Source organism: Protopterus annectens, chromosome 5.part0, assembly GCF_019279795.1.
Source record: "Protopterus annectens isolate FY-2018-M chromosome 5.part0, PAN1.0, whole genome shotgun sequence".
In the NCBI taxonomy this organism is placed as follows: Eukaryota; Metazoa; Chordata; order Ceratodontiformes; family Protopteridae; genus Protopterus; species Protopterus annectens.
Genome location: NC_056735.1, coordinates 214,047,982 through 214,069,101, shown reverse-complemented (window position 1 = coordinate 214,069,101; position 21,120 = coordinate 214,047,982). Strand labels below are relative to the sequence as shown.

Here is a 21,120-nt window from a genome sequence, read left to right as displayed (position 1 = left end):
AAATAAAAATAAATAAAATAAACTATAAATAAAAAACACTTAACAGCTTTGGAACATTGCTATGCAGGAGTACCTCACACAACAAAGGCACGTTCATAGACACAAAAGAAATGTTAGCCATTGTAAGGAATAATGGACATCTGCAGAATAAAATGACCAGATCAAAGGAGAACAGAAGGTGGGTAAATCCAAATGTAACAATTTATTTTGCAATAGCCTTACATGAAGAGGACTTCAACATCTGTTGTTAAACCTTTGGGCCATCAGACTGAAAAATTGATCTGAACTGTGTATGTTTGTCCCACACTCCTGAACATATAGATAAATGCATCTTTACTCTCTGCATCCTACAGAATTCATACCTCTCAACTATCCAGATTTTTGTCTCATATTTTTGGTCTTTTCTCATAAAATTGTGGTGTTCTGGCAAATCCCTGGAAAATCATTGAGGACTAAAATCAGAAAATAACGGCAAACAATTTAGTTTCAGACTTCATATCCTTCAGAAAACTCATGCTAATGCAAAACCTGTTACTCTATCAACTAAGTTTGTAAGAGCAATACTTAAAAAGTGTCCCTAGTTTGAGAAATTTGTCCACCCATTATTTGTGGCATTGTCCAGATTTCTTGCTCTGAGAGGCTGAGAGATATGCCACAGATACATTTTCTGAAAGGACTGAAGTAATGAAAATAACTAAGCAGCTGAAATTTGTGAGGTGTTTGACTCTGCAGGAATTTAAGAAAATGGTCAAGCCCTGTGACTTACTGTTCAAGCCAGTCCTGTATTGGGTTTGAAATCAACAAAGCAATAAAGTCCAAAGGCAAAATGAAATTTCTGAGCTGGGATGAATTTTTCATATCTCAGATAGTTACCATGTATAGCTTCTTACATGCAATTACATTTTATGCAAATTAAATGAACAGCAGCATTATTTTGAAGCAATGTAGTGTACACTGCATTGTACAACATTTAACAGGATGACAATTCTACCAGAAACATCACAAGCATCAGTAAATTAGTTTCTCTCTGTGCTTAAAAGTATAAGCATTTGTGCAGTATTTTTGTACTTCACTGCCTCCCATCCACCCACCCAATCATGGTTGCGAACAATGCTGTGATTTCATAAACAATGAATTTATAGTCATATATTTGCTCTCACTGTTTTTGAACAAAGTATGTGAGGATTATAAGATCAAATCTTACCTGAAAAGCATATAATTGTCAAGCCACATGTCACATGAAAGGTTTTACTTTTATCAAGGAATCGTCTTGCTTTTCTGCCTACAACCTGTAATCAAACCAGTTTAAAGTGAGAAAAGAAACAGCCAAAAAGTAAAGCAGAAAAAAAAGACTGCAAACAATCAAGTTACATTTAAGCATACATTTTTAAGATTATTCATGCATACATTTTCTTTTTCCTATAATTCATCCCAATTCTACACTCTTAGTAGACACACACACACACACACACACACACACACACACACACACCCACCCACACACACGCACTTGATTGTGATATATACCTATCTTTCTTCTTGCATGCATCTAAATACATACATTGATATATAGATATAGACATACACTGAAAACTGTATACTAAACTAAAACACACACACACACACATACACATATATATATATGTGTGTGTGTATGTATACATACTTATACACACACACATATATATATATATATATATATATATATATATATATATATATAGCTGCATCAGAACTATTGCTGATCTACAACAATCTGTCATGAGTGAATAGAAACAGTTCTGATTACTATTAAGTCACTTTATTACTTTTAGCAGCATTTTTCCTAATTTATCTTTGCAGCCAACAGTTTTATGGAAATCTCTTTCCCTTACAAAGCAGTGGATTTTGACTAGCTTTCTGACCATAACAAACCTGTTATATGTTCAAGACAAGGATGTCAAAACATTCACCTGGAAACAGAAGGTACACTAGACTCAGACGGAGCAATCATAAGTTAATCGTATATATGAGCCCAATGCAAATGTAAGGGAATTAAAACTTATTGTAATGCATATTGAGTTGAAAGGATAAAGGACTACATCTTCCAGGTCTTGTTTGTATTTGCAGTGTTGCACAGACAATTCCATATGTGTTATGGTTGTCCTATGGAATCACTAAAAAGAGTGGTCTAAAACTGTTTAAACTTGAATAAAGCAAGAAAAAGTAACCAGACAGCTATAACCCATGATTATGACTTTTGGTTTGTAAGCTTACACACAGATACCCTTTAGGTGTTAAGTTTCACAGTCAAGACTCAGCACAGCATATGCATTCATATTTTATCCATACACTAACATCATAAGACTCTAAACAGCTATATGGATTAGATAACTACTAGACAAACAACAGACCTGGAAGCAGAACAAAGAAGAACGCTTGCTGAAAATAAATAGTTTTATTTTTTTTCTTCTTCTTTAGGATACAAGACCTATTTTGAAACAATGTTATTCTTAAGGTATATGAGATTTTTAATGTAAAATGTACATTCATTATTAATAATACATTTCTTCAGTAAAGAACACTCTGCTCTCTTGAAGCTAACAGCTACTCATCAGATGACAGAAAAGATACATTCAGTCTCTATGTTATCCACAATCTTTCTTACAGACTGAATCAATTTTGGGGATTTAGTTTGTCAAGTCATTCGACTAAAATTTAGTAAAACATTAGTATTTTGCCATTTGATAGTCTTTACAGCAAATAGTTATCAATAATGTTTTTAGAGTTAGAAAAATCATGTTGCTATTTTCAGAAGTTGCAAACTGATTTTTCAAGCCAGAAAACAGAAAAAAAGATGAACATGCTTCAAATAATGACAGCAAAGGTAAATATATCTTAAGTATATTATTATGAAAGACTGTTATCAAAGGGAAAAAATGTGAATACTGGACATAACAAAGAAATGCTGAATGGCCTAAACATGGAAGATAGATGTCATTTTTTCATATTTGGTACAGGCTGTAATAATCACATCATACCACTGAATAGAGAAAATGGCTTTCTGGATGCAAAAATGATGGGACTGCACTAATTATAAGGAATGACACACGACAAGGTCTTTTATTACACCTGCAGGAGAACAAGTGCATATCATAGAAGGGAACTGGAACAGAAGAGCATATATGAGCGAGGAGTAACACAACTATGTAATATCTATACTATATACATTAATGAAGATCAATACATGACGACAATGTCAAAAAGTGGCAGAGAACATGAACAAAGAGACACCAACACTGATGTTTAGAATGTACAAAATTGGACAAGTAGTTGAGGAAAAGAATTACACAAGATTAAGATAAAAAGCAAAGGTATAAATTCACAAAAAAAAGACAAAGAATTTCAAGACAAAAATAGTTCAAAGCTGCACATCAGACAGAGTGAGGAAGGAAAAACTTACTGGAACCTAAGCTTGCACTTGACCTACTTTTAAGTATAATGAAAATAAGGTCAGGACAGTGATAAAGCTGAAACTGTAGCCAGGTGCACAAATCCAATAAATACAACTCCAGACAAACGCCAGATACTTTCATAAAACAACAAAGCTTTCGGATTACAAATCCTTCATCAGTGTTAAAATACCTATACTGAATTCTAAAACCTTAAATAGTCAATTAAACAGTCACATGATAACAGCCAGCCTATAAACACAAAAATAATTACAATAATCATTTAATTGCTTTAAAATGATTTCTATGTATAAAAGTATATACTAAATGTATATATTAAAATTCATAAAACCATTCCTTATCTTATTTCTTTCTGCTTTTTAACTAATATTGGTTTAATAGTCAGTGCATTATTTAGTCCTGGTTTCATATCAGCTCTCAGCCTAATTATCCAGGTATATTCTTTATTCTCTAGAACATTGTTTAGGTCCCCACCCCTAATCTGCTTATGTACCATGTCTATTACTCTATGACTCTACTTTTAAGTATGTATGCATGTATGTATGTACATATTTATTTCTAAGATGGTTTAACCTGCGTAGTATTCAACCAAAGAAAATGGAAATGAGAAAAGCAAAGGCTAGAAATCATGTGGCAAACACAAAACTGAAGTGTTGCAGAGCAATCAGTGAATCAGAAAAAAATTCAATTAACCCATCATATGTGACAAAATTTTACAAATTGCATGATCTGTGCTCGTTAACATCTTCATAGCCTATTGGAAGATAATATGCAAAGTATGACAAACACAAGTATTTCCAGAAATGTGTAAAACAATGGTACTAGTTGAAAATTTATGGTATAAATAAAAGCAATATGAGACTTGAAATAACCAGTGAACCAGAATACGTATACCTACTCAAGGAATATAACAGATGCACTATAAATCAAACAGATAAAACAGAAAAAAATTAAAAAATCATCATAAGTGTAAACTATGAAAGAAGATGAGCAAATGACTATGCATGAAATATAAGACTTAGAACCAGAAAATCAAAAATGCCTGTTGACTCAGGAGCATGTGTTAATATATGTCACAGGAACTACTTCATGCATTTGATACACTTTTTGATAAATAAATACATGAAATACTGAATGACGTGTTTTTTTTGCTTTGTATATGTCAGAGAAAGACTGTATTGAGACATGGCAGCAAAACAAAAGTTAATCAAGACAAATAGCAACCAACATACAACTCACTAAAGCCACTGGCTTCAGGGAATATTTCCCCATAGGAATGATACCAAATTACAGGGTAGCTACAGAACTCTTCAATATGCTTGAAACTACTAAGCAATCCAACAGCCAAGACCATGAGTAAAATAAAGATATTATGACTAAAACCATTCAAAAAGGATCATACAAACTTGATATGTTGTTGCAGGAATGTGAAGATGTGTTTCAGAACATTAGCAAGCCCAAAAATTATTAGATAAAGCTACTTGTAGAGAAGAAAGACACTACTTCAGAACAACTGCATATAATGTTGCTTTATCTCAGACTCTTAGGTATAAAAAGAACTGCACATCCATTTTACAGATTGATAGAACAGTGATAGCATCAGGACCTATATTGTCTTTTTATATATATAGGACATGTACCCCCAGCCTAAAAAATCAGCTAATATCATGTTATGTATTGACACAAAATACATCCCAGTCCAATAGCTGATGATGTTATCAGTGAACTAACTAACATAAATGTGTTCTGCCTTAAGATTTTAGGACAGGACACCACCAGATGGAACTAAATACTGAGAACTGAAGCATAATAACCTTCAAAACCCATCTTACAGAGACGGAAAAGATTACTACTCAGAGTATGTTCAGCTCCAGAAATATTTCAGCACATTCTCCAGTGAGTGATTTGGGGAGTCAAGAAATGCTAAAACCATGGATGATGCTATTAGTGCGTATGGAATTAATCAGACAAAAGATGATGATGAGAGACAACTAACAAGACTGAAGGAAATGATTTTACACTAAAGAAAGATAACTTTGCATTTGACAAGAATATAACTCAAGTCTCCAACTTCATAGTCTCTAAGAAAAAAGGTTATGATATACTCATAAAGGAAACAGCAACCAAGGACATTTTGCCTCTGATAACTATAGTGCCACTCTTACCAATTTGCTTAGTACAGTATCAATTTGCATGGTGAACCTCATAAAAGTATGTTCCTTGGCTTATTCACAGCAGCTAGCATTTAAATAACTCTGTTCTGAAACTATAATGCCTTTTTTCAACCCACAGGAAATAACAGTGTTTGAGGTAGGTGTAGGTTCTACTGACTTAGTCATACTCCACCATATTCTAGCCATTGAGTTTAATGTTACAGCTTATTTCAACTACCACTTGTCAGATGCTAAAATAAAACGTTATATTTCAGTTCTAGACAGAGTTTTTCCAACTTTTAGACTGCCAAAGATAATCAGATTTGATAATGGTCCATCATTTAGTAGTTATCAATTTAAACAATTCTGTAAGAATCAAGGCTTAACTCATATAAAAAATGACCTGAATATGGCCTCAAGCCAAAGGGTATGGTTGACCATCTTGTGCAGAATATAAGCAAGGTCATCAGAATAACCACAGTGAATGAAAGGAATTCTCCTGAAGACAGCACCCAATGGCATTCTTAAACATACAGAAGCTGAGTTCATCCAACAATGGATACTAAACCTGACAAATTTTTTTTTATACAGCTATAATTCCAAGAACACAAATCAGGAATGAATCATTTGGGAAGCATACTGTTTATTAACATACAGTAAACTGATGCCCAGAACACCCTAGATAAAACACTGACATGTTTTATCGATCGACATGAGAACAACAGTGTTGGCTGTGTTTGAGGTCGAGTGCAGTATTCGAGTTGGTGTATATTCTTTTTTTTTAAAACAAGTTTATTGTTTTTAACATACAAGAAAATATCATAACAATTTTATACAAGTAATTAAAATAGGTATGATTATAACATTCAACAAAACAACCAAAGTATTTACAAAGACATCCACTACAATCCAATCAATTAATTAAACTAAAATACCATGTTATTGAAGTTAAGATTTGTTTAACAAGTTTTGTAAATTATCCCTTACAATATAATAAGACGTTTTTCTATTAGTTCTTAACTTCACTGTATTCAATTCCATATGGCACACTATATTCATAACATTTTCAAATTCATTGAATGATGGAGATTTATCTGAAATCCAATTTCTGGTTATTATTTTTCTAGCCACTGCTAGGATAGACCATAACAAGGGAAGCTTAACCTTTTTAACACTTTGAGGTACAGGTGTGTTGAATAATATAAGAGATTGAGAAATAATAAAATTATCTGTAAAAAGAGCCTGCAAAAATTCATTAATTGACTTCCAATATTCTTTCAATTTTATACAGTCATAAAACATATGAGCCCAGTCTGCATTAATTTCTATATTACATCTTTTACATAGATTATCTTTATTATTTATTTTATTCATCATCAAAGGTGTATAAAAGGATCTATGTAAAATTTCCATGTAAAAGTCTCCAGACAATGGAAGACGTAGTTTTATAGGCAGATTCAATGTATATTGTTTTATCTTGTTGATTTGGTGGATCACCATTAAGGAAATGAAATAATTCCAGTAGGTATCTACACTGTAAAAAGTTTCTTGTCTGATAATTTTATGTATGTATGAAAGTTTACCTTTATCAGAAACTTTATGTTGTAAATTTGATATCAAGTAATCAATCAATGTTGGGACAGATTCTTTAACTGTTATAGACATTAGATCTATTTTATCAATGAGATATTGTCTAAAGGTCTGAACCTCTAACCAGCAAGTTTCTCTTAGATCAAATTCTTGTTTTAAGAAATCTAGATTTTTAACTTTATTATCAGATATCAACTACTTTAGATCATTATCTGTAGTTAAATGAGTTCCTTCAGAAGTGGATGACAAAAGCATACCCCGAGTATACATTATAGGGACTATAATAAAATTCCATTCTTTATATCTAGGATGCATGAATATAAAGTTACGATAGCTAATAATAATGTTTAATGGGTAACTAACTATATGTTTAGGTGTAATAGATGAGGTACAAAATTCTTTTAGTAACTATAACATGGAGTTATTTACAATCATATTTTTGTGTGTTAAAGAGATTTTCATGAAGTGAATACTAATTATCTCCCAGTAATCTTTCCATTTTGCAACATATGACTGATCTATTAATAAAGTAATAACTTTTATAATAGAAGAGATAGTATATAAATTGAAGTCTGGAAAAGAAATACCCCCTTGAGACCAACTATTAGTATGTTTCTTTAAAGCAATCCTAAGTCTATTAGGTGCCCATAGGAAATTTAACATTAATGTATTGTTCTTGATAATTATTTTTGTAGGTGGAAGTATTATTGATTGTATTAAGTATAATATCTTGGGAAAAAGTATCATTTTAATAATTGTAAGTCTCTCTTCCATAGTAAAAACATAAACAGTTATTCAGGTATTAAAGAGATTTTGTATATTAAGAAGACAGGTATTATAACTATTATGTATAATAGATTTAATATCTTTAGATAATATTATACCTAAATAAGTTATCTGACCTGAATTAGGTACATATTTAGTAAAATCATTAATGAGAACATTTTTTCATGCTATATAGGTAGTATTTTAGTTTTTCTTCACTGAAGAAGCTATTAAACCAGAAATACTTTTCTTTGCAAAATTTATCATTTTATCAAACGTTAGAGACTGCATAGAAGAATTAGATCCTGCTTAAGTGTAATTAGAACATCATCTGCAAAGAGTTGAATTTTAGATGTTGTATTTTCATCTATTTCAAACCTCTGTCCCGATTACTGTTTGATCAAATTAGCCCAAGGCTCCATTATTAAAGTGAATAATAGTGGAAAGAGAGGACACCCTTGTTTTCTACCTTTAAAAATTGGTATTTTTGAGAACCTTATATAGTTCCTATCTTAATATAAGCTTTAATGTTCCTCTGTATAAATATGCTCAATTAGATTTACATAAATGCTTCTGAGAAGTTTGTACACTCTCAATGTAAGGTAAACAGGTAGTCCCAACTTATCAGAACTCCAAAACGCTGAGCTTATATCAAGACTGGCATCACAGAGTTAAATCTTTCTTTTTCCGGATTGCAAATCAATTAATGTTAGAGAGTTCTCCTGTTATCAAAAGTATTTCTATTTGCCAATAGTTGTGAAGCCTCAGTCTGATCTCATATCTATAATGCCAGGGATGATTGTCTTCAATCTTTCAGCAAAATACTCATAAACATTTTATAATTCAACATTAAGTAATGAGATGGAGTCGATATGAAGTACATCTAGTTGGATTTTATTAGGTTTTAAGATTGGCTTTTAAATAAATGTATATTGCCAAAAGATAGGGGTTATTAATTCATTTTGGGCCAAAATAAAAAACCTTATGTATTAATGAGGTTATGTACTTTTAGGTGTTAATACCATCATTACCTGGTGCTTTATGGTTTGATTTAAGCTTTAGTTTATTTGTGTAATAACAACTATCTATTATAATAGAAATACTTTTATCCAATAGTTTAATCTGCAATGTTTATTAAGTTTTTATTCATGTTTGTGGTTATAAATTCCCTTTATTTTATCTTTTAGATTCCATGTTAATGTTATTATGATTAATTTTGTGAGAAGTGATTTCAAATTCATCTAGTATTTCTGGTAGACTAGAAACATTCTTCTTTTCCTTAGAGAAAAAGATTTCTTTGATATGATTTTGCTTATTTAACCTTTTGTTTTGTTTTTAAGTCTATGTAAGTATTTGGGGCTTATTGAGTATAGACAAAAACCTGTATTTCTTCTAAAGTTATTTTAACTTTATGAGTTAAAATTTCTTTGTATTTCTCATTTAGTTTGTTTATTTCTTCAATGACTTTCTCTTATCCATAATATTTTCTTTATTATTACACAAGATTAAGATAAAAAGCAAAGGTATAAATTCACAAAAAAAAGACAAATAATTTCAAGACAAAAATAGTTCAAAGCTGCACATCAGACAGAGTGAGGAAGGAAAAACTTACTGGAACCTAAGCTTGCACTTGACCTACTTTTAAGTATAATGAAAATAAGGTCAGGACAGTGATAAAGCTGAAACTGTAGCCAGGTGCACAAATCCAATAAATACAACTCTAGACAAACGCCAGATACTTTAATAAAACAACAAAGCTTTCAGATTACAAATCCTTCATCAGTGTTAAAATACCTACACTGAATTCTAAAACCTTAAATAGTCAATTAAACAGTCACATGATAACAGCCAGCCTATAAACACAAAAATAATTACAATAATCATTTAATTGCTTTAAAATGATTTCTATGTATAAAAAGTATATATTAAATGTATATATTAAAATTCATAAAACCATTCCTTATCTTATTTCTTTCTGCTTTTTAACTAATATTGGTTTAATAGTCAGTGCATTATTTTGTCCTGGTTTCATATCAGCTCTCAGCCTAATTATCCAAGTATATTCTTTATTCTCTAGAACATTGTTTAGGTCCCCACCCCTAATCTGCTTATGTACCATGTCTATTACTCTATGACTCTACTTTTAAGTATGTATGCATGCATGTATGTACGTATTTATTTCTAAGATGGTTTAACCTGCGTAGTATTCAACCAAAGAAAATGGAAATGAGAAAAGCAAAGGCTAGAAATCATGTGGCAAACACAAAACTGAAGTGTTGCAGAGCAATCAATGAATCAGAAAAAAATTCAATTAACCCATCATATGTGACAAAATTTTACAAATTGCATGATCTGTGCTCGTTAACATCTTCATAGCCTATTGGAAGATAATATGCAAAGTATGACAAACACAAGTATTTCCAGAAATGTGTAAAACAATGGTACTAGTTGAAAATTTATGGTATAAATAAAAGCAATATGAGACTTGAAATAACCAGTGAACCAGAATACGTATACCTACTCAAGGAATATAACAGATGCACTATAAATCAAACAGATAAAACAGAAAAAAATTAAAAAATCATCATAAGTGTAAACTATGAAAGAAGATGAGCAAATGACTATGCATGAAATATAAGACTTAGAACCAGAAAATCAAAAATGCCTGTTGACTCAGGAGCATGTGTTAGTATATGTCACAGGAACTACTTCATGCATTTGATACACTTTTTGATAAATAAATACATGAACTACTGAATGACGTGTTTTGTTGCTTTGTATATGTCAGAGAAAGACTGTATTGAGACCAGGCAGCAAAACAAAAGTTAATCAAGACAAATAGCAACCAACATACAACTCACTAAAGCCACTGGCTTCAGGGAATATTTCCCCATAGGAAGGATACCAAATTACAGGGTAGCTACAGAACTCTTCAATATGCTTGAAACTACTAAGCAATCCAACAGCCAAGACCATGAGTAACATAAAGATATTATGACTAAAACCATTCAAAAAGCATTATACAAACTTGATATGTTGTTGCAGGAATGTGAAGATGTGTTTGAGAACATTAGCAAGCCCAAAAAGTATTAGATAAAGCTACTTGTAGAGAAGAAAGACACTACTTCAGAACAACTGCATGGAATGTTGCTTTATCTCAGACTCTTAGGTATAAAAAGAACTGCACATCCATTTTACAGATTGATAGAACAGTGATAGCATCAGGACCTACATTGTCTTTTTGTATATATAGGACATGTACCCCCAGCCTACAAAATCAGCTAATGTCATGTTATGTATTGACACAAAATACATCCCAGTCCAATAGCTGATGATGTTATCAGTGAACTAACTAACATAAATGTGTTCTGCCTTAAGATTTTAGGACAGGACACCACCAGATGGAACTAAATGCTGAGAACTGAAGCATAATAACCTTCAAAACCCATCTTACAGAGATGGAAAAGATTACTATTCAGAGTATGTTCAGCTCCAGAAATATTTCAGCACATTATCCAGAGAGTGATTTGGGGAGTCAAGAAATGCTAAAACCATAGATGATGCTATTAGTGCGTATGGAATTAATCAGACAAAAGATGATGATGAGAGACAACTAACAAGACTGAAGGAAATGATTTTACACTAAAGAAAGATAACTTTGCATTTGACAAGAATATAACTCAAGTCTCCAACTTCATAGTCTCTAAGAAAAAGGTTATGATATACTCATAAAGGAAACAGCAACCGAGGACATTTTGCCTCTGATAACTATAGTGCCACTCTTACCAATTTGCTTAGTACAGTATCAATTTGCATGGTGAACCTCATAAAAGTATGTTCCTTGGCTTATTCACAGCAGCTAGCATTTAAATAACTATGTTCTGAAACTATAATGCCTTTTTTCAACCCACAGGAAATAACAGTGTTTGAGGTAGGTGTAGGTTCTACTGACTTAGAGTCATACTCCACCATATTCTAGTCATTGAGTTTAATGTTACAGCTTATTTCAGCTACCACTTGTCAGATGCTAAAATAAAACGTTATATTTCAGTTCTAGACAGAGTTTTTCCAACTTTTAGACTGCCAAAGATAATCAGATTTGATAATGGTCCATCATTTAGTAGTTATCAATTTAAACAATTCTGTAAGAATCAAGACTTAACTCATATAAAAAATTACCTGAATATGGCCTCAAGCCAAAGGGTATGGTTGACCATCTTGTGCAGAATATAAGCAAGGTCATCAGAATAACCACAGTGAAGGAAAGGAATTCTCCTGGAGACAGCACCCAATGGCATTCTTAAACATACAGAAGCTGAGTTCATCCAACAATGGATACTACACCTGAAATTTTTTTTATGCAGCTATAACTCCAAGAACACAATATCAGGAATGAATCATTTGGGAAGCATACTGTTTATTAACATACAGTAAACTGATGCCCAGAACACCCTAGATAAAACACTGACATGTTTTATCGATCGACATGAGAACAACAATGTTGGCTGTGTTTGAGGTCAAGTGCAGTATTCGAGTTGGTGTATATTCTGAGTTAAATAAACACATTTTTTGAGTTTTCTGTGATGCTTATTTGGATATGTGCTGTTTTCAGAGTTTAGACTTGCTGGCTAGCATGACTTCTTCAGTGTTGACTTTCTGTGATCTTTTGTTTCACAGTAAATCTGAATAACTTAAGGGATAGTACTGACAGAGAAGTGAGACAGAGACTTTTCCTTTACAAAAAAAAGTAAAATACAAAAGTATGCGAATGAGAACAGCAAGGAGAAAAACATTCCTTTTAAGATGTCAGTGTTGGTGTGAAACATTCAGGGATGAAAACGTAGTAGTTTATATTGTTAAAAGCTATTCAAGACTAAAAAATATAATAAAAATAAAAACAAGATGGTCCATGAATGCTACCACAAATGGATAACACTACCCTTCAGACAGTGTTCATTTTCCATATCTTTCATTAAGAAGACAAATATCAAACATAATTCTGAACTGAATGTTGGAAGTTAAAATTTCAGCTAGAAAGTGACTATATTACAATTATTCCCAATATATATATATATATACATGAACTCATGTTCAAGTGATCACAGCAAAATGGTAACAAGACTTCCTTTTCTGTAAGACTGCACATGCTCTGATGTTTTATAGCCTAATATGTATCATATTATCTCTTGAAGAAACTTTAAACAAGGCTTTCATTTAGACTGAAAGGATGATATAACACTTTTTTCCTATCAGATCAAGACTGAAAATGACTGCAACAATGATGAAGCAAGTACACAATACTTTCTTCACAAATTTAATTTTATAAATGCTCATTTCCATAATGGATATAGGTACTGGAATTCATATTCAGAACCGCTTCATAATATTTTAAAATTGCAGTAAACTATAGCGTGTCCACATGTATGAGGTAAATGCAACTGATTTTACTGGATGTCTAGAAGCAGGTGATTGTCGGTGTTATCTACTGAGTGCAGATGCTGAATGAGAAGAAATGCCCTATGTAATATACCTAGTACTAGTTCTGAACCTTTTTAAAAGTCAGAAATGATTTTTGCCGACCACAGCTACTGAATCCCCATGGCCATCATTAGTCTCAAAAGAAAAAGGAAGATAACGCAATCCATTGGATGTAACTCATTATCCGGGCTTTATCTTATAGTAATTCTATAGCCAAATGCCACAGGTGGTTCTTTTAACAGATAAGAGTTACAACACCTTTGAGATATTCAAGATAGCTACATACTGAACAACAGCTGCTTAGTTTTGGCTCCTGCAGTGTGTGAAAAGAAACCGAAAGATAGGGACTAGTAATTCTGCCAGTTTTAGTAAAATTAAGTTACTGGCTTGTAAATACACTGCCTGGATGCTAGCAAAGAAGAAACTTAGACAGCCTGAAAGTCAATGAACTAGAAAAGGTGAAGAGAAAACACTGACCGAAGAAAATCCTGCAGCTGTTCAGCAAAAAAGTAGTTCAAGCTCCAGTTTTAGTATAAGAGATGTCTTCTAGTAATTTCAAGGAAATAAATTAATCAAATGAGTTCAGAACTGATTACAATAATGGAATAATTGAAGGAGTACATCAACTCAATCAATAATAGGCTGGGAAAATAGAAGAAGCCTTAAACAGCTATTCAGATGAACTGATAAAACTGCAAAAATCAGAGGTCAAAATTAGGAATAGGCGAGCTGAGCTTGAGACTAGTCAAGAAGAGCTGTGTCAAAAAATTGTAGAGTTACAGAACAGAGCATGCAGGGAATTTTTGCTTTGCCACAGAAACTGAAAGAAACAGCCAAGACCTGTGTGGGTAAATATGCAATCATACCAGCAAAAAAGAGTTGATTCTGACAAAACTATAGCCAAATGGCAAAGTATTAGAAAATGGAGACAGTCGAGTGTTTGCAAAAATGATTATTCACTGTAGACCAGACAGAAGAGAAGCAAATTTATCCCAGCAATCACAGAGTGTCAAGAGGAAGGTGTAAGATTCAAAATGCAGTCTCAAGTTGTCTTCAGAATATCTTTTTGTGGAGGATCAAAATCATTTTTTGATGAAGAAAAGTCAAAGATTAATCTAAAAGTTTGTCCAACATAAAATGAGTCATGAAACAGAACAAAGCTCTGTTTCTTATTTTTCTGATAATAAATCTCACGGATACACCTTGCCAGTGAAACCTTTCTCAATGTTCCAAAAGAAAATGGTTGAGAGACAGAAGAAAACACTGGAGTTGACTAGAGGAAATGATAGTACCTTGGACTTGAATCAGAAGTGGAAGGGAGCTAGAGATAAACATGAAAAAGACAAGCAACACTGAAATTAGTGGTGACTGAATGAATGAATGGGCTATAAAACATCAATCCCATTTGTGACATTTGGCATTACAAGAAAAAGTGTCAAAGAAAGACTGGACTAATTTTGATTTTTTAAAATTGTGGGGGACTGAAAGGCATATACCATCTTCATGCCATTAATGCTTGGAAGGACACTAGAATAAGTGTAAGTAAACATTTTTGTTCTTAGCAATATGTGTATAAAAGATTTCATAATATAAATTGCATGCTACAGTGGATATAAAAAGTGTACACATCCCTGCTAAAATGCCAGGTTTCTGTGATATAAAAAAATGACACGACAATAAATAATTTCAAAACTTTTCCCACCTTTAATATGACCTATAACCAATACAATTCAATTGGAAAACAAACAAATCTGTTACGGGAAAAAATATAAAAAATAAAAAACATACAATAAGCTGGTTGCATACGTGTGCACATCCTTAAAATAATACTTTGTTGAAGCACCTTTTGATTTAATTACAGCATTTAATCTTCTTGGGTACACACCAGTCATCAATTAAAGAGACTCTGATTAACCACAAATAGGATCAGCTGTCCTAGTAGGATTTTCCTGACATTTACTCAGTTGCCTGGAACAGCAAAAGCCAAGATTCACAGAGAGCTTAAAAAGCATCAAAGGGATCTCATTGTTGAAAGGTATCAGTCAGGAGAAGGATACAAAAAATTTCCACAGCATTGGACATATCGTGGAACACAGTGAAGACAGTTATCATAAAGTGGAGAAAATATGGGACAACACTCATGTTGCAAAGAACTGGACTTCCCTCCAAAATTAATGAAAAGACAAGATAAAAACTGGTCAGGGAGGCTGCCAAGAGAACATACAGCAACACTGAAGGAGCTGCAGGAATTTCTAGCAAGTACTGGTTGTGTACTACATGTGACAACAATCTCCCGTATTCTCCATATGTCTGGACTATGGGGTAAGGGATGCAAGATGGAAGCCTTTTCTTTCACAGAAAAACATCCAGGCCTGGCTATAATTTGCAAAATAATACATTAAGTCTCCCAAAAACATGAGGAAAAATATGTTATTTTGGCTACAATTCTAAAAGGTACATTTGGCACAAAAACAACAATTCGCATCACCAAAAGAACACCATCCCCATGGTGAATCATGGCAGTGACAGTATCATGCTTTGGGGTTGCTTTTCTTCACCTGGAACTGGGGCTTTACTCAAGGTGGAGGGAATTATGAATAGTTCCAAATACCAGTCACTTTTCGCCCGTAACCTTCAGGCATCTGCTAGAAAGGTGAAGATGAAGAGGAATTTCACCTTTCAACATGACAATGACCCCAAGCATACATCCAAATCAACAAAAGAATGGCTTTAACAGAAGAAAATTAAACTTTTAGAATGGCCCAGCAAGAACCCAGACTTAAATCTAATAGAAAATCTGTAGGGGTGACCTGAAGAGGGCTGTGCACAAGAGATGCCCTTGCAATCTGACAGATTTGGAGCGCTTTTGCAAGGAAGAGTGGGCAAACATTACCAAGTCAAGATGTGCCATGCTGATAGACTCCTACCCAAGAAGACTGAATGCTGTAATTAAATCAAAAGGTGCTTCAACAAAGTATTTAAGGGTGTGCAGTGTGCACTCTTATGCAACCAGCTTAGTGTAAACTTTTTATTGTTTATATTTTTTTTCCCTAACAGATTTGTTTGTTTTTCAATTGAATTGCACAGGTTACAGGTCACATTAAAGGTGGGAAAAGTTTTGAAATTATTTATTGTGGTCTCATTCTTTTATATCACAAAAACCTGGCATTTTAACAGGGGTGTGTACAATTTTCATATCCACTGTATATTGTAAACCATTTTTAGTGACTGTTGAATGCAATGAAGATACTAAAGTAAACAAGTATTTTTTTCTTCTTCTTTAGTTGTTTAGTGGGCATTACAATGCAAAAACAGTAGAAAGGTTGGACAAAAGCATGTTTAAGTTAATGTACTGTAATCTTGGGTTGTTGGGAGGTGGATGGGGTATAAAAATACACTGATTATAATATATGAAGAGATGTTTTTTCTTACTTTTGCATAAGTGATTGTCTAGATTAATGCCCTTGGCTTAGTCTGCTAACAATTGTGTGTGTGTGTGTGTGTGTGGTGCCCTTGTTGTGATGAACCTTTCTATGTACATTGAGAATACGTGTAGCATGCTATTTGATTATTTCACTTATGCTGTTTGATCTAAATCTGATGAAGATAAATTATCAGGAATATATTCAATGTTATATGATTTGTTGATGGAAGGTGATATCACTAAAGAATTGTTTGAATATTTCTTGGTACCATCCTGATATTATACAGCCTCCCTAATATACATAAATCCTTGGAGAACCCTCCAATGAGGTCTACTGTTTCTGACCATGGATGGACAATGGAGCCCCTATCTATATTTTTTGAAAAACAACTGTAACCAGTACTAGATAAAGTCAAAACTGTCCTTAGAGACATAGAGCATTTTTTAACATCTTTGAGTCCTCCAACACCAACATTAATGGCATTTTTCTGGTGGTTATAATGGATGTGGTATCACTTTTTACAGTGATACCCAATGATACAGGGACTGAATTTTTTACACTGTTTCTGACTAAATATTCTGACTAGAGTGCAGGACATATTCATCTGATTAGCTCACTTCTTGATTTGAGTTTTGGTAATAATGTTTTTACCTTCATTAATGAGCTTTATATTACAGAGGGTGGCCATAGCTATGGGAACATCTTGTGCCAATAGCTATGCGAACCTACTGCTTGCTTACTGGGAGACACTTTATGTCCTTAATGAGAGCAACCTTTTTAAACAATACATTCCCTACTATGCTAGTTTTGTGAATGCCATTTTTTTGTATGGACAGGGTCCACCTCTGTGCTGCATGATTTTGTTGAATACCCGCAAAAGAACAGTCAGTTTTTATGTTTCACCCCTGAGATCTCTGCTGAGAATATTGGGCTTTTGGATGTTGAAGTCATCAAAAAACTGAATGGTATGGACATACAAGTTTACAAAAAACCTTGAAAAATGCAGTATTGTACATAGGCAGATCATGCACCCACAACACATTCCTAGGAATGTTTTGAAAAGACAGTTTTTTAGATATGCCAGGCTCAATGCAGATGATGAATGTATGGTATCTGCACTTGATGAGCTAGTGAGAGATTTTAGCAGCAGAGGCTATAAGCAGCATGCGATACAGGTAGCATGACAAGGAGATCTATATAGTAGGAATGCTCAGGATAGATCATATTTTTCTCATCATGACCGAGAGATCTGGGGTGCCACAAGGAGATACTTTGAGAATGAGCATTACTTTCTCCAATGATGTCAGCTCTGTTTTGTGATATTATTACAAAACATTGGCATGTTCTTACATGTGATGACAGAAATAAAAGTATCTTAGGTGAGGTTTCTAAATTGTGTTTTAAGAACAATGCTTCTTTGAGGAAAATATCGGGATATAAACCACTTCATAAAAGAAACAAGGCTCACCAACAGGGAAGGAACTCATCCTTATAGATACTGTAACCTGTGTCAGTTTATTGAAACTACTTATAGATTTGAGCATCCTGAGACCAAGCGTGTCTATAAGTCTAATTTTTCTGCAAACTGCCAAGCTGTAGTGTATTTAGTGAGCTGCACTGTTTGTAAAAGTTTCTATGTTGGTAAAACTAACAGAGCACTGAAAGCCATGTACCAGAACACATTTATGACTTGTTTATAAATATAAAAGGAATACATTGTCAAAACATACTCTGGCCACTGCAGATGCTCATAAGTTTAAGTTTCTTGTGCTACAACTTCTTAATGATAGCATTAGAGTTGGTGGTGTTAAAAAAAAAACAGAATGCACTGAGACTAAATGGATCTTAGAATTACAAAGTGACAGAGGGAAGGGATTAAATTACTGTGTTCTTTTAAGGCCGCTGTTTAGGTCATATGACCTTAAAGAAGTTTTGAAACTTTGTGTATTTAAGTAGCATTCTGTACCTGTTTCATTAGATCTGAAGAAGCACCTGGAGAAGTGTGAAAGCATTTGTCTCTTTCTTGTTTGTTTTTAACATTTTATGCTGTTTTGTTAAATTTCAGAATTGTGACTTCATTGGATTTTGCTGAGTTGGCTGGTTAATCTTTTACTTGGATTAATGTTTTCTGAAAGCATACAAGCTATTTTTCACATTTAGGTGGGAATAAAAATAAGCCAAGAACAGACAACAATTAGTGTATGTAGGAGTATAGGCTGTAAATTGTACCTTAGCATGGCTTATCTTAATTTTAAGTTAGGTAATGCCTGTAGGTACAGCTGCCAATTTGTAACAACTGTTGCTATCAGGAGGGTCAAACTTCATTATTTAAAGATAGACATAGTTTTGTATGTTTGTTTTAAGTTAAAAGGTTATGGGGTATTCTGTGCAAGTGCTTTTTTTATTATTTGAGGGTTTTTATTAAAACAAAAAGGCTTGTAAAATGTGACAGGTTCAAATGAAAGTGACAAGAAACAACTGTGTAGAAGATCAAACTGCCAAACATTAGTGGGTGCATGTAAAACAAAAGTTGGAAACAGACATTTAAAAAAGTTGTCATATAAAGTAAGGGGAAATAATGTCATCTTATCATAATAGCTACACTATCCATATTATTCTGGAATGTGAATGACCTCAGAGGTATAGACTAAAAGGTGAGAGTATTGAATTATATTAAGAAATGCAGATTGCAAATAGCACTTCTACTACAGGAGACAAATCTGTAAAGAAATGAGCATGTGAATTTGATAAAGAAAGTATTTTTGGATGGATACTTAGCAGAATATCGGAGATAAAGGACACGGGTAGTACTTATATTAATTGCTAGATGAGCTCCAATAGTGATGCAATAGCAAAATAAAAGATAATAATGTTAGTTTTGTGGTAGTAAGGGGCTAGTGACAAGGGAGGAAGATTATGGTGGCATGTATTTATATTATACCTAAAACTGCAATTTTGGAGCTTAAGAATATTTTCGAAGATATTGATCAGCTTCCAGCAGGGAATATTACCTATAGATGGGGGATGGAACTTATTTTGCAACAGTGAGGATATATAGGGTAGACCTAGAACAGAAAATATAACAAAAGGGGGTAGATTTCTGAAGAAATTTATGAAAATATTTGGTATGGAAGACATGAACTCAGTGGTAAAACTGGAAGGGAATTTGTATTATTCCCCAAGGTACAATAGCTGAGTAAGCAAGACAAGAATCATATTTCACAGGAATATGTCCACTAAATTGAAAGCTTTGACATGCATCCAATAACTATTTCAGATCATGTGCCAATAACAATTATGATAAAAATGTAGGGAAATGAAGTAAAAATGAGGCATTGGTACTTCCTTACCTACCTGTTAAAAAGAGAAGAATTTAAGATTGGGTAGTAGAAATTATACAAGAGTTATTTTGGAAGACAGAAATTTCTTCAGAAGTTATAGCAATTACAGCTAGTGAGTGGGGTAAAATGAAAGTGGAGTTTAAAAATAAAGTAGAAATAAAAGAAAAAGGGTTATGGTGAAGAAGTAACACGGATTATTACACAGGACTGACAAATATTAAACTATTGCAAAATAAGGGAAGTCTCACAGAACAAGAGGCACAAAACTGCAAAGTGTTAAACAGAAAATAAGGGATTATCTTGATAATATGCATGAGTTTATAAAGACTGCTGTTAAGCAACTGTTTTTTGATAATAGCTCCAGAGCACAGAAAACATTTAGCACAATGAATTAGGCAACAGAAAGCAGAAATGGTTGCTGCCAGACTTGTGGAACATATAACAAGAAAAATAACCAGAGATCCCATAGCGGTATTAGAGCTATTTCACAAATTTTTCAAAAATGTATATAAAGCAGCAAAATGTAGAAATCAAGAAAGAGTGCAAATGGAAATATTTATGGAAGACTTAAGTATACCAAGGATAGAGGTAGATGAGGCTCAACAATTAACAGGTAAGATAGGAAGATGTGAGGTAAAAATGGTGACATATAATCAATCTGCAGGAAATTCTCCAGGAACACATGGTATTTTTGTGAAAGCTTGCAATTTAGGAGGGAAGGAAGTGATAAAGATCTGGAAGGTTTTGTTTAACAGTATTTTAAAAGAAGGGAAAGCACCAACATCCTGGAATAAAGCTGTGGTCGCTTTAATACCTAAACACGGCAAAGACCCAATAGACTCAACTTGATAGAGGCCCATTTAAATTTTAAACCATTAATAACTAAAAGAATGGCATGTTGCCAAAACTGATAGAT

General features: G+C 33.1%; 1 protein-coding gene across 1 annotated transcript in view; it reads right to left on the bottom strand.

Moving 5' to 3' along the window:
• Positions 1-21,120, bottom strand: part of NOX4 (NADPH oxidase 4) — a 1,166,454-nt gene that overhangs the window by 674,330 nt on the left and 471,004 nt on the right. Inside the window, exon 10 of the mRNA XM_044071824.1 lies at positions 1,205-1,289. Coding sequence (XP_043927759.1) covers positions 1,205-1,289 — 85 coding nt within the window. The remainder of the gene's footprint in view (positions 1-1,204; positions 1,290-21,120) is intronic.